Source organism: Solanum tuberosum, unplaced genomic scaffold, assembly GCF_000226075.1.
Source record: "Solanum tuberosum cultivar DM 1-3 516 R44 unplaced genomic scaffold, SolTub_3.0 scf00400, whole genome shotgun sequence".
NCBI lineage: Eukaryota > Viridiplantae > Streptophyta > Magnoliopsida > Solanales > Solanaceae > Solanum > Solanum tuberosum.
In genome coordinates this window covers 7,876-21,537 of record NW_006239330.1, presented here as the reverse complement: position 1 = coordinate 21,537, position 13,662 = coordinate 7,876, and the positions used below count along the sequence as shown (strand labels likewise).

At 30.9% G+C, this 13,662-nt stretch overlaps 1 protein-coding gene across 1 annotated transcript; it reads right to left on the bottom strand.

Moving 5' to 3' along the window:
• Window positions 1-8,034: 8,034 nt before the first annotated feature.
• Window positions 8,035-9,405, bottom strand: LOC102605931 (probable membrane-associated kinase regulator 2). The gene is made up of 2 exons (XM_006362610.2): window positions 8,465-9,405; window positions 8,035-8,320 (listed from the first exon to the last, which is right to left on the bottom strand). Exons 1-2 carry the CDS (start codon window positions 9,309-9,311, stop codon window positions 8,235-8,237), a joined length of 933 nt encoding a protein of 310 aa, XP_006362672.1. The 5' UTR covers window positions 9,312-9,405; the 3' UTR covers window positions 8,035-8,234.
• Window positions 9,406-13,662: the final 4,257 nt, after the last annotated feature.

Below are 13,662 nucleotides of genomic sequence, written 5' to 3'. Positions count from 1 at the left end.
GTCAAAAAAAAAAAAGTTTGAGGAGGATTAAATATACTCATATGGGATTTTTTTTTTTTTAAAATAATAGAAAATTTAACAAAAATTAATTATTAGAGGAAAAGGGTATATGTAAGCCATTTGCATATAAGTTGGGATTTATACGAGCCATTTTTATAACGAGAGATATATTAACTCTAAATGACAAAGTTGAGGGGTATATCAGACCTTTTTCCCCTAAATAAAAGTACAATGCTAAAGTTACTTTGTTTATAAGAGATGTGAAATCTAAAATGCTGACTTAAATAAGAACGGGGAGGGTACTTTCTCTATCCTATTTTATATGAATTGGTTTGACTTGGATGAAATTTAAGAAAGAAAAAAATTTGAAATTTGTGTTTAAAATAAGTGATAAATATTTGTGTGATTATGAATCATTTTATTATGACAAAATTGAACATTTTAAAAATACATTGTTACTGAATATAAAAAAGTTTCAATTTTTTTTAACTAACTAAAAAAGAAAATAAGTTATATAAATTAAGACAGACAAAATAAATTTTTTGAATTTAATAATTCTAACATATAGAATATATCAAAATATACTTTATTTTTGAAAGTTTTAAATTAATTTAGAATTAAAATCATATCAAAGACATTTTTGTAAAATAAATTAAATAAAGGAAAAATCTTTTTGGCCAGAAAATTTGGCCAGAATAATATTTTACCTTTTTAATTTTTTTTATCTTTTTAACTTTAATATTTTTTAACTAAAAAATGGAAAAAAATCAATTTTTTTTTTTTTAAAAATATATATAATTTTTTAAATTTTCTGACCAAATTTTCTAGACATTTAGCACTTTCTCTTAAATAAAAACTGAGGAGCATATAAGAGTCATATTCGTCATGTGAGAGAGGCAGAGAGTTTTCAGTTAATTGGAAAAGCAGAGAAGTTCTGCGCTGCGTACGCACAATTTACAGACTATGTGAGTAGAGGCTAAATTTTACTGTGTAAAAGTCTGAATATTTATTATACTTTTTATTTTACAGCCTTTTACTGGTCCTACACTCTCCAACGTTCCCTATTCCAAGATTCAAAGTCTCAGTCCACCCAACCAGACTAATTAACGGAAAAACTTGCTTTATTATGACTAATTAAAAGTGTCTAATGAGCGGGTTGGATTGAAATTGAATATATTAAAATATAAATTGGGTTAGGTGTTGATCCGTCCAAGTTAATTTTGGGCTCAAATAAGCTAAAAATTGGATTACGTCATGATACGTTCAAATTGAGCCGCTAAATCTTTATAATTTTAACATATTGTTACTTAAATTTTATAAATACAATTTGAATTTAAACTCAATTTTAAAAAATAAATAATAATGTTACAAATGGATAAATAAATCCTAAAAGATATAAAATAGATAGTAATTCATATCTTCAATATAGAAAAGTACATTATATTAATGCAAATAAAGAGTCTTAAAACTGGTTGAAATTGGAAATTAGATTGGGCTCAATTGAGGATTCTCTTAAAATGAATTAAGCCTTGAATGAGTTGAGATTGAACCAATTCAAATTATCTTAAGCACAATTGTTAAAATTCTGAACAACTTGGATGAATTACCTATATTTGAGCTCATTTTTGACACCCTACGACTAATTATGAGTCTTAACTACTCCTTAGTGCCATGTGTAACAATCCATTGTCATCCAGAATAAATGATCTCTTTTTTTATTTGGTTACAAAATTTGTAGTGGTTATTTGATTCGTAGATTAAATTATTATGTGATCATATCTTTGTGACTAATTTATCCTATTCAGAAAGCATGTAAAATAATTATAAATTTAATGCGATAATTAGGATATCCAAAATTAAGCTGGGATAAAATTTCAAATGTGTTTAGTAAATAAATTTTGTTCGCATACCAACAATTTCTCCATTAAACTAAGTTTCATGTGCTTACTACCATGATCCAGAATTCATTTTTCAAGATTAATTATTTGTGCCAGTTCCAACAACATGATCGATCATTTATGGTCATCAAACACTTGAGCTAGTTTCTTCAGTTGTAGCTGTGCAATCACCAAAATTGAAGTAACCCTCTTGGGTCACTCCATCCTATTAAATACGGTTGCCGATGTTGTGTCATGTAAGGTTGGGATTGGCTTGGGATTAAGGGGTCTTATTTAATTAGGGGCACTTGATTTTGAAATGGTGGAATGGTTAATAAGATTGATATTTTTATAGTTGTGTGTGCCTCCAAGCTATCTTTGACATGATAAGTATAGTGAATTGAGTCCTACACCATCCTGAAGATACTTTTCTTTTTATAGAATATGGTTGTTAGACTTGAGCAAAGTCTACACAATTTTTTCCAAAAGGCATCATGGATTAAAAATATTTTTGCACCTTATTTGTACATTTACAAAATTTTAATTTATCAAATATAATTTTGTTTGTATAAGCACAAATAACATATTACGTTTGTACTTATTATTTAAAAAGAATCAGTACATTCCCAAAAACAAAATCATCATTTTATTCAACAATTGAATTTGTGAAAAAGAGATTAAAGTCAAGTAGGTCAAGGCTAATCTAATACTCTCTCTGTTTCACAAAGAATGACCTGGTTTGACTTGGCACGGAGTTTAAGTAAATAAAGAAGACTTTTGAATCTTGTGGTCCTAAATTAAAGTTATGTCAAATGTATAAAATTGCCCTTAATCTTGTGGTCTTAAACATGCCACGTGGAAAGCAAAAAGTAAAATGTTACCAATAAAGGAAAAAGGTCATTCTTTTTTAAACTGACTAAAAATGAAAGAAGGTCATTCTTTGTGAAACGGATGAAGTATTTTTTTTTTGAAAGAAAATAGACAAGCCCTAAAGCGGTCTTTTCTAGATGAGCCTTCTTTCGGATGCCTAGTTGAATGCCAATCACTATACGAGCTCTCCTTTGGGATGATCTCTTTCATTCTCACCAAATTACCACAGACGCTCCTTTGTATTTGATTTTCCCACATATCATGGTGCAATTCGCTCCTTTTTCGATTTTGTACCATACATAGATGTATGAATTTAAATCCTACATCCAAATGCAAAATAATTTCAGGGGCATTATACATAAGCATGACCCTTAACTTGGCGTCAGTTGGCAACTATGACCTTTGACTTTGAATGTGCACAAGTAGACACTTAAACTTGTATAAAATTTAACAAATAGACACATTCATTCTACATGACACCCTACATTGTAATTTTGTGTCCTACGTGTATTATGTCATGTAGGACACATGTGTTTACTTGTTTAATTTTAGACAAGTTTAAGTCTCTACTTGTGTACACTCAAATATAAATGTCATAGTTGTCAACTGATGTTAAGTCAAGAGTCATGTTTATGTGTTATGTCAATTTCAGGTTTGTTACAATTTGTCCGTTTTTACTTTTACAGAAGAGTAAATCAGAGTACAGCAAGAGACAAATTAACCAAAAAAAGAAGGGAAAGAAAAGTAGCAATTGTAGTAATAGTGAGATAAGAGGAGAGAAACTTCCAAAAGAAAAGACTCATAAAAAGGGTAAAGTGTAAGTAATGTCATTGTTTTTCTGAAAGAGATTCTTACTTTTTCTTTTCTTTTCTTTCACTACATTTCACTAATATTGTAAACTCTGACATTCTCTCTTTGAATTGAGCAAATTTGGACCAAATTGTGGGCACGCTCGTTTCACTCTTATACCTTTTTAAACTTTTTTTTTCTTCTTTTGAAGTGAGTTACTTCTTTGTATTAAAGTTTGACTTGCTTCATTCAACATGCACCTGCTTAAAAGGAAAAATTGTATACGTAAAATTGTATTTGTAAAGTGTTTAAAGAACGTGAAAATAGGAAAAGTGGGGGAAAAAAGAAATAAAGTGAGCTACAAATAAAGAAGGAAGAGTGAGTTTGCAAATGTGTCTTTCTTTTTTGACCAAATAATGTCACTACTTTTTTTCCCCACAGCTAATCAATACTCACTATAATATAAGTAGATTTTACACGAATCTCATATTGTTAAGAGCTAATAACATCTTATAGCTACTATTTTCCAAATTACTTAAATTCATTTAATTTGGTAGAATCCGGATATATCCCAAAACATTTCGCTACATCGCATTTCGGTTTCGGATACATTCGCGTCTCAGTTTTAGATACATCACTCAACGTCCTGATACATATTCAGGTCTTGGTTTCAGATATATCACTCGATGATACATTGCGTACGTCTCGATACATAGCGTAAAGTGATGTATCCGATTGATACATTGCGTAAAGTGATGTATCCGACTGATACATTGCGTAAAATAACATCCCCAATACATCACATACGTTCCGATACATTGCGTAAAGTAGGGATTTTGTATTTTTTTTCAAATGGTAGAAAATCTTAGAGAATATAGTAAAATAAGTTGTGTATTTAAATAATTTTTTCATAATATAACGTACCCCAAAAAAATAATATTCTTTAACTATATGCTGCTAGGATAATTTTATTATTTCAGTTGAATAAATTAGATTTTCTTGATGAAGATTTAATTTTTCCACCGGGTAATCCCCTCCATCTCCCTTTATTTTTTCTTTTCTACTGCCCCAGTTGGAAAAAAAAATAATCTATGATGCAATTATGTTAACCTAATCCACAAAAGTAATGTAATTTTATAGGATGTGTCTAGTTAAAACAGAAGAATGATATATAGAGAATAAATGGCTCCCCACTATTAGAGCAAGTGAAGTCCGTAAGTTTAGTTACATGTCTTGCATGTCAATTTAAGCTTGATCACTAATTAAAAAAAATATAAGCCACATATATATAACCTATAGGAGTATAGGATATTAACTTAAGGGGGTCCAATGCAGCAGTTTGCTTGGACATTCGAAATCATGAGTAAATAAACAACCATATTTAAGTTATATACATTATTTGTGTTCATCATTAAATTATTCAAATAATATTTAGAGATAATAAGATTTCTATGTGAAATTTATAATCTTGAAAAGAAAACTGTATCGTTACATAGGTGTATATATAAAATTTAAACTCACTCTTTATTATTACCCATAGTCAAACCAATAAACATTATGATGTGTTTTATGTGATAGTGTTTATGGTACTTGGTGCAAATCTTCTTAGTTCATTAGTGTCTCATCATCAATTCGCTAGCTTCATTTGTGACACGACCATGATGAAATCTTCTCATATGCTCTCTTTCTTATAATCTAAATTGAAAGTATTAAAAATTCATTATTGGGTCTTAAATTAATAATTTATATATATTTACTGATATTTTTAAGACAATTACAAGATTCATATCAGCAAAATTTGAACTCCACCACTGAGGATATAGCAAAAGATTGTTTGGCTAAACTTGCTTATAATTTTGAAAAATGTTTTTTTTTTGTGAGAAGTGCTTTTTGTAAGAATATTTTTAAAGACTAATAGATTGTGTTTGACTAATTAATTTTAAAATACTTTTGCCAATATTGACACAGTAATTTGTGTTGCTTGGACCAAACAAGACTACTTTATGTTAGTGACAAATCGTCGAATCGTGAATTTTAAACTTTATACTATAAGTTTGAAATTCTACCATAATTCATTTAATTTGCTATATATGAAATTCATTATTAGTGCCTATTAAATGAAATTTTAACGTATACACAAGTTTTATTAAAGCTAATGAGTTCGGATGAATCTAACATAAAATTCGGCCCGAATGCGAGTAAAAGGGATTGAAGGGAATTTGGGGAAGAGAAGCTCAGAGCAAGATGAGAGGGAGGATAGTGACGAGTGAGGATGATTAACTTCCAAAAAGCAAAAAGATATAAAAACAAAATATTCTTAAAAAAAAAAGAAGGGGTATAGAGGTAAGTAATGTCGTTTTTGTGAGAGGGACTCTTTTATTCTCTTTTCAGTCTGGGTAGACCCAACACACTGATTCCTTTGATTGGTCAAGAATTTAGGACCATATTAAGAGTGTTAACTAAATTTAAAGCAAAATAATCATGTATACACTATCATTTCTTGTCCTAAGTTATGGGTGGTTCGAGTCCTAAATATATAAAAAAATTGTTAAGGATTGAGTCGATACTTCGACGCAATATGAATCTGAATTAGTCCTAATATATAGCTACCAAATAAGCGAACACCAAGTGGTAAACTAGAGAAACAAAATATACATTGTCATCCTTTGTACAATTTCCTTCTCATTTATTTTTTTTGCACAAGACTACCCTAAGCTAAACAGGAAAAAATTGGTTGCATAAAAATGTAAATAACTAGCTATAACATAACAAATAATGCGAGAGCAAGAAATGTTAAAGAAAGAAATAACCTAAGCTATAACTAAAGAAAGAAAAGAGTGTAAAAAAAATATAGAAAACTAAATTTGAATTAATTTAATTTTTTTAGGTGCTAGTAATTGAGAAAACACTAAATATTTTTGAGTTAATTTGATATTATTAAAAATATTGAATGATATGAGGATTTTAAATACTCAGTCCTAAAAACGTTTTAGTAAAAAAATATTTATTAATTCTTTTATTCAATATATCAACATCTTAAGAAAATGAAGTTAAAAAATATTTATTAGGAGTAAGAAAATAAGAAAATGAATGAAAAGAAGGGTGAGTAGGAGAGAGATGCTAAAAAGGTAAAGAAGTAGACACATTATTCAAGTGTCAATTAATCAATGGAGGGTCACACAACTATTGTTGGTTGGTCTCTACCATTGTACTAATGTTGTTACTGCCTCTCTTTACGCAACTTAGTTTTTTTTTTTTATTGAAGTTTAAATAGCATGCTGCTACTAATTGATTAATTTGCTTAAGAATAAAAAAATTCTAAGCAAATTAACCCCCCACTCTTATCCACAAGAACATGGTAATTAATTTTGTAGGCTATTATTAGGTCTGTCTGGAGAAAAACAAGAGAATTAATGAATGAATTGATCCCCACTATTATTACAACGAACTCCAAATGTTAAGTTACATGTCTTGTACGGAGGTTACTGCTCAATTATTTGAAAATGATAATCCATAATGTAAGAAACTCTACATAATTCACCTTTCTAGAGGGTCCACACTTTGCTTACGATTGTTACTTAAACGTTAGTACAATGTTTGAATACTACTTTGCTTCGGCCTTTATTAGGAACGTCATGATTGTTAAAGAGTTTGTAATTATAGAAATTATGAAAAACATGATAAAAAATTGTATGAACAAAATACGTATCTTTTTTTATGCGAAAAGTATAGTAGAAATGACGGAGGAAAATGTGATTGTCACCTGTTAAGATATTTAAAACATAGTCTTTCGTTTTTAGATCAAGTCTATATTGTTTAATTTCGTCGTTTGTAACGTTGTTAAGCTTTGGAGTTTCTTTTACAAGGAATCTCTTGAGAAATAAGGCTCACAATTTATTTTGTATATGATGTTTTAAATTTCTATGGACGACATATCATGTCTTTAATAAATTCGATGAGATAATACATATATATCTTCTCTAATCATAACATTTTTTTTTTAAAAAAAAGGACGTTTTGATTTTGTGAAGATCCTATTACCCTTATTCGTAGATGACTCTTTTCTTTGCAAGAAACATGCAGTAATAATGCTCTTATTACACAAGGTTTCAGATTTGCAAAAAAAATTAAATTTGAGATAAATTCTGATGTTAGAACAGTAATTGACTACTTGTATAATGGTCACTCGGCTTACATGAATATAATTAATGAATGCAGGGAGTTGCGAACCCCAAATCAAGCAAAATCGAGTGGCCAACATACCAGCTAAGGAAGGACAATATGAAGTTGCAAATGATTTTTTTGCAGACGGAACAGTTCCACCTTTGTTTACTCGTCAAACTATTAAAGCATAGAAGTTTGGAACTTATTTTATTAGGTTATGTTTATAGGCATGAAATAGTAATTCTAATACTATAGCTACTAATATCATAAGTATCGTATTTGCCTGCTTGTACTGAATGAAAAATACAGACGAAGTTGTGTGCTCCATGGCTTGTTCGGAAATGAAATAGCAAAACAGAATGATCAAATACAATACACTAGGCAAGAAAGACTGTTGAGAGAATTAACGAAGATCTATAATCACTGTACACAAGTAAACTCTCTTCTAAATTTCTTGGATTAACTAAAACTCTTACTATTTCTCACTTTTAGTTTACAGTGTACAAAGAGGAAATGGACAAGCCTCTTGATTATTCAAATGCTCCATCTGCTCTCTTCTTCATAATAAGAGGTTCGTGCTACATCTTCAGTTGTACATCTTGCTAATAACATCGAACAATCTGCACGTTAAACCCGTAATTAAGAATTAATTTAATACTTTGTTTCGTTGATGATTATAGTATGCAGATAACAAAATTTAGTTATGCTAACCAAATTAATGTGTACAGTTAGGCTAATTATAAGAAGTAAAAATCAGCAGTTACCTTTTGATGCAGTGCTATAGGATCTCTTGCAGTGAAGAATAGCACTTTGGATTCCGTCATTTTGCTCCAGTAGTGAATCATCTCTGCGATTCATCGCCGGCAGCGACGATGAAACTCCGGCAAAGGAGGAAGTCGTCGATCGGCTCTTCATAACGTGCTTACATACAGCTCCAAATGCAGCAACTCGGTTCCCCTGTTTTTCATCCAATTGCTTTCTCGATGAGCTAATTGATTGCACGAACGGAGATGGCAATGGCGTTGAAACTTGATCTGATAATCTAATTTTATCCGTGCACATTTTGGAATTTCCACGCTTCACCAATTTCAAAAACTTGGCTAGTTCAGCAGCTCTTGTAAATTGCTTAGGCGAGTCGTCAACTGAAAATTCCTCCTCCCTCCCTTTCTCCAGTTTGCTTCTTAAACTGCTGCCTCTGGGCAAAGTTGTCTTGTTTAACTGCTTCGGATTTGGAATAGAAGAAGCATCAATTCCCGCTTTCTCCTGATTTGATTTCCTGAATCCGAAAAAGAAGACACGAAACTTGATACCCGACCCGAGCACGCTGATCGGAGAATGAGGTTTCGAGTGTGAGTCAATTGGAGAATCAAATTCACCGATCTTCCTCTGCTTAACCGATTTAGAGTTACAGACTACTTTAGGGCGTCCATCAGGCCCTGTGAACACCAAATCGAAGAAGGAATCTTCATCGGGGTTAGTTACGTAATCGATTCCATATATTAAATTCTTAAGAGAATCAAAATAAGGAACATTATCAGTATCAGTATCAGCAACAGTCGACGTATTGGGGTCAGCATTGGGCCAACATTTGAGTAACTTGAAGGTTTTCATGTTATCAGAAGAGATTGAAAGCAGAAGCCAAGAAAAGCAATGTGGAAATGCAAAGAGTTGATGTGAACTTCTCTACTTTGTCAAGAGAGTGAAAAAGAAAACTGTGGAATATGCAATAACTTTGTTGGTTTCATCCCTTTATATACAGAGGACGTTGTGTCATCGACGTGTGATAAATCTCGATACCACCAAATGTTACCATGCACCGGTAAGTTTCTTTGAAATTAGAAGTTTAAGACTCGAGTACTATAATTGTCTTTAGAGGTGTTCATGGTTCGGTTTGAATCGATTATTAGTTAAAATCAAAATCAAACCAATTTAAATCGGTTTTTAAATTTCTAAAATCAAACCAAACCAAATCAAAAAAATAACCGTTGGTTTGGTTATCGTCGGTTTGGTTAGGTTTTTTCGGTTCGAAAGTAATAATTAGTTTGTTGAGGACATACGCATCTCGATAGACACAAACACTTAATACATGAATAATTCACAAATAAGCTATTACATGAACAAAGTGATTCATCCAATGTACCAAGTTTCAGAAACTAAAAAAACTCATTGTCAATAGCATAAAAGTTGGTTCAATGTTCTGGAGATCTCAACATCTTATCAATAGACTTTTCAATAAAATTAACACCTTAAAAATAATTGAGAAATTACTTCTAAAAAAGAAGAAGAAAGCAACCAATATTTCATAGTCAAAACTAATCAATTACCATATTCTTTAGCTTGAGCTTTAAATTATTCAATGCTACGTTAATTTTTTTTATAAAGAACAGAGAAAGTGTGATCTTTAAAGTAATGAATATTAAGGGATTTAGACTTAAGGTTTTAATAGTTGGGCTAAAATTTAAGTGTTGGCTTTAGAAAATAGTAAATTAAAGACATAAGTTAATTACAATTTATCAAAATACTTCTATTTTATTTATAAATAATTATAAAATTTATATATATAACTTCTCGGTTCGGTTTGGTTATTTCTGCGGTTAATTTTTAGTAAAACCAAATAATATCGATTTTTCAAAATTTAAAACCGAACCTAACCAAATCAAACCAAATATCGATTTTTTTAATCGATTTGGTTCGGGTTGTGGTTCGATTTGGTTTTATAACCATAACCATGAACAACCCTAATTGTCTTTGATAGATGAGTATATACCTCCTAAATTAAAAGGATTTTGACTCGAATTTGTATTAATTCTAATCAAAGTAGGGATCAAATACCTAATGGGAACGCACATGTTAGATCAATTATGTAAAAACAAGTTGTACTTATATAATATACTGAAATTTGGAGCACCATATTGGTGTTCCACATTGATGGGCTTGAAGATCTTTGGTCTCCGTCTACGGCACTTATTTCTCCTGAGCTAACTTTTGAGGTTGAATTAAGTTTGAAGTTCATTTCTCACTCACTTCATTGTTTTCGATGTTGGGCTCATGTCTTATATTATCAACACTTTAGATTCCCCTTATATGATCCTGAACAATCATTTCCTATGCAAGTCTTCGTGACACCTTACTTAGATTCTGAATTAGTCAATCTAAATGAGCTCTTAGTGTAATCATCAGGCTATACAAGCAAGTTCTTATCCCAAAACGGACCGATTGTAACTATTATATTCTAGTGTTTTGATGATCCTCACAAATGCAAGGACCTGGTCCTTGACAAAGTACTTCCATCCAGATTCAAAGTGGTGCAAATGCTTTACAACTGTCTTGTCAGGTTGGTTGGTGAGAAGTGCAGTGTACTTCACCAATAGGAAGGGCGGACGAAGTTGTTTGTTTAAGTGGTCAAAATCCTTGTTGGTAACAGATATATATACACAACAATAAACAAACAATATTATTCATTCAAGAAGAGAGAAAGCTAGCAACTCTTTTTCAAGAACTCAAGCATCAAAGAACGCAGCAAGGGACCTGGTCCCTGAAAGTCGGCGTATGAGAAAAGGACGAAAAGACAGCTGTCAAAAGGCTGCCAACTCTGATGTGGTTGGTGCACAGCCTTTCATGACAGCATGCTTTCAACCAATGGCCTTGCTCCAAGGGTTTGTGTCCATCTTGATATTAGTCTCTTCTCCAAAAAACAAAAACTCAAGTTTTGGCAAACAAAATTTTGAGATTTCAAAAAATCCAAAAGCTCAAAAGAAGAAGCCATCTTCAAGGAAGAACACTGCCGATGCTCAACAAAGTGACCTAATACAATGCTGAAGAGTCTTTGTTGTATTTTGAGCTTTGTGTCTTATGTGCTTACATTGTAAATCTATTCCTGTGTTATAAAGGAAATAGATCTTTGTTCGTTCTGTAGAAATTCTAAATCAGTTAGGTTGATTGGTTTAGTGGGCAACATTGTTGTTGCTTAGTTGAATTCTAAATAATCTAAGGTTTAGGTGGTTTAGTGGGCAACATTGTTGTTGCTTAGTCAAAGTTTAAATCGTCCTGAGGGTGGTGGTTTAGTGGGCAACCTGTGTGTTGCTTAGTTGAAGTCTAAGTTATCTAAGAGGAAGGTAGCTTAGTGGGCAATATTGTTATTGCTCAGTTGCTTTCTTTGTAGTAGATGTGCTACATTTAGGGGGAAGGGATTTAGTGTTAAATTCCTAGGTTGCAAGAGTTTATAATCTAAATCGTTGCTCCGTTTGAGTGAAATGGAGTTTGGGTTGAAAAGTATGTGAGGACAGGTCGTGATTTTCACCGCCCTTGAGCAAGGGGGTTTTCACGTAAAATCGTTGTGCAGATTTTACTTTCTGCATTTGTTTCAGTCACTGTCCTTACTGTGTCAAGGGACCTGATCCATTGACTGTTAGCGGACGCATATATCTTAACAGTAACACTATCAAGAAAGAAAAGCAAAGCTCTTTTTTTATTCTTTGCAAAGCTGAAAAATCAGTGTACGTAGAGCAGGAAGAGACAAAGAGAAAGGACAATAAAAGAGGAATAGCATTGCAAGTAAAAGTGATTGAACAAATTTTGGGGCATAGAAGGTGACGAGAAACTTCCAAAAAGAAAAGCATAACACATACAAAAAGAAAAAACTCTGTAATTTTTCTTTGTTTTTGACAGTAAATGTATTGCCTTTTCTTTTCAGTCTGCTTTACAGTGTTAATATAATGAACTCACTTTCTATCCTTTTGAAGGACTCACTCAGTTTGCCATTAAAGTTTTGACTTGCTGACCTTAATTATTCCCCTTCTTTCTTTCTATATTTCCTTTACTCAAAGCCTGTCAAAAGCAATTAAAGAAAAAAATGGTTACATAAAAAATGTACTACTAGAGTATTACATTACAAAAGTAATAAAGAAATAAAGTGTAAGCTATATATAAAGAAGGAAAGGGTAAGCTTTGCAAATGTTACTTTCTTTTGAGTATATGAGACAACTTTACTAAAATTTATTTCAATTTTCTACTTGAGAACTCATCAAAGCTCTATATATACTATAGCTAGTACTAATTTGTGTTTGTGTGAACCTAAGTCCAATACATGATCATTGTGATTTTGTAGGCTATTAATTAGATGTGTCTAGTAGCAAAAAAAACAGAACAAAGACTCCATATTTTAAGTTCCATGTCTTCTACGTTTTATGTGTAATGTACATGCATCAATTAGCTTCAAGACAAAAAATATTTAATTCGGAAAAATAATTTGAAATTAAAATAGTCATAAACAAGAAAAAGCAATGAATAAATACAAGGATGAAATCAGAATTGAAGATGGAATTAAGTAAATATATTAATCTATATACACCGTATACAACATTTAAAAAGAAGAAGAAGAATAAAGAATGAGTAGTGAAAGTTTATCGGCTTATTAATCATACGGTATTTAGTGTATATATAAGCACTGTATAATTTAGAGCAATATGCATAAATAGTGTAAAAACACATTATAATGTGTATATTTCAATATATATGACTGAATAATACAATGCATATTAGATATATAAACTTGTACAATGCATATGGCTAATTGTGCTCTTCTCCTATAAAAATTAAAGGGAATTTTTTCAAAATGTCAATATTTTGACATTTAATAGGTTTTCTTAGCCACACTTTCAATATTTATCTAAAATGTCAATATTTTAGTTTGTTATGTATTTGATTTATGTATTTTTTATTTGTTTGATTTTCAAGATTACAATTATTTAGAAAGGAGAAAATCAACGGAGTATTTTAAAAAAAATGAACATATCACTTAAAATTCTCATCAGTTACAATTTCAAAAAAAATAAATCCCTTGGATCAACTTTCCTTTTTATTATGTTTTCATTATAATTGTATACCAATAATTTTTACATTTTATGTGCTCACTTTACCATTCAAATTAAAATTGATTTTTTTACTTTCATAGTGAAAACTA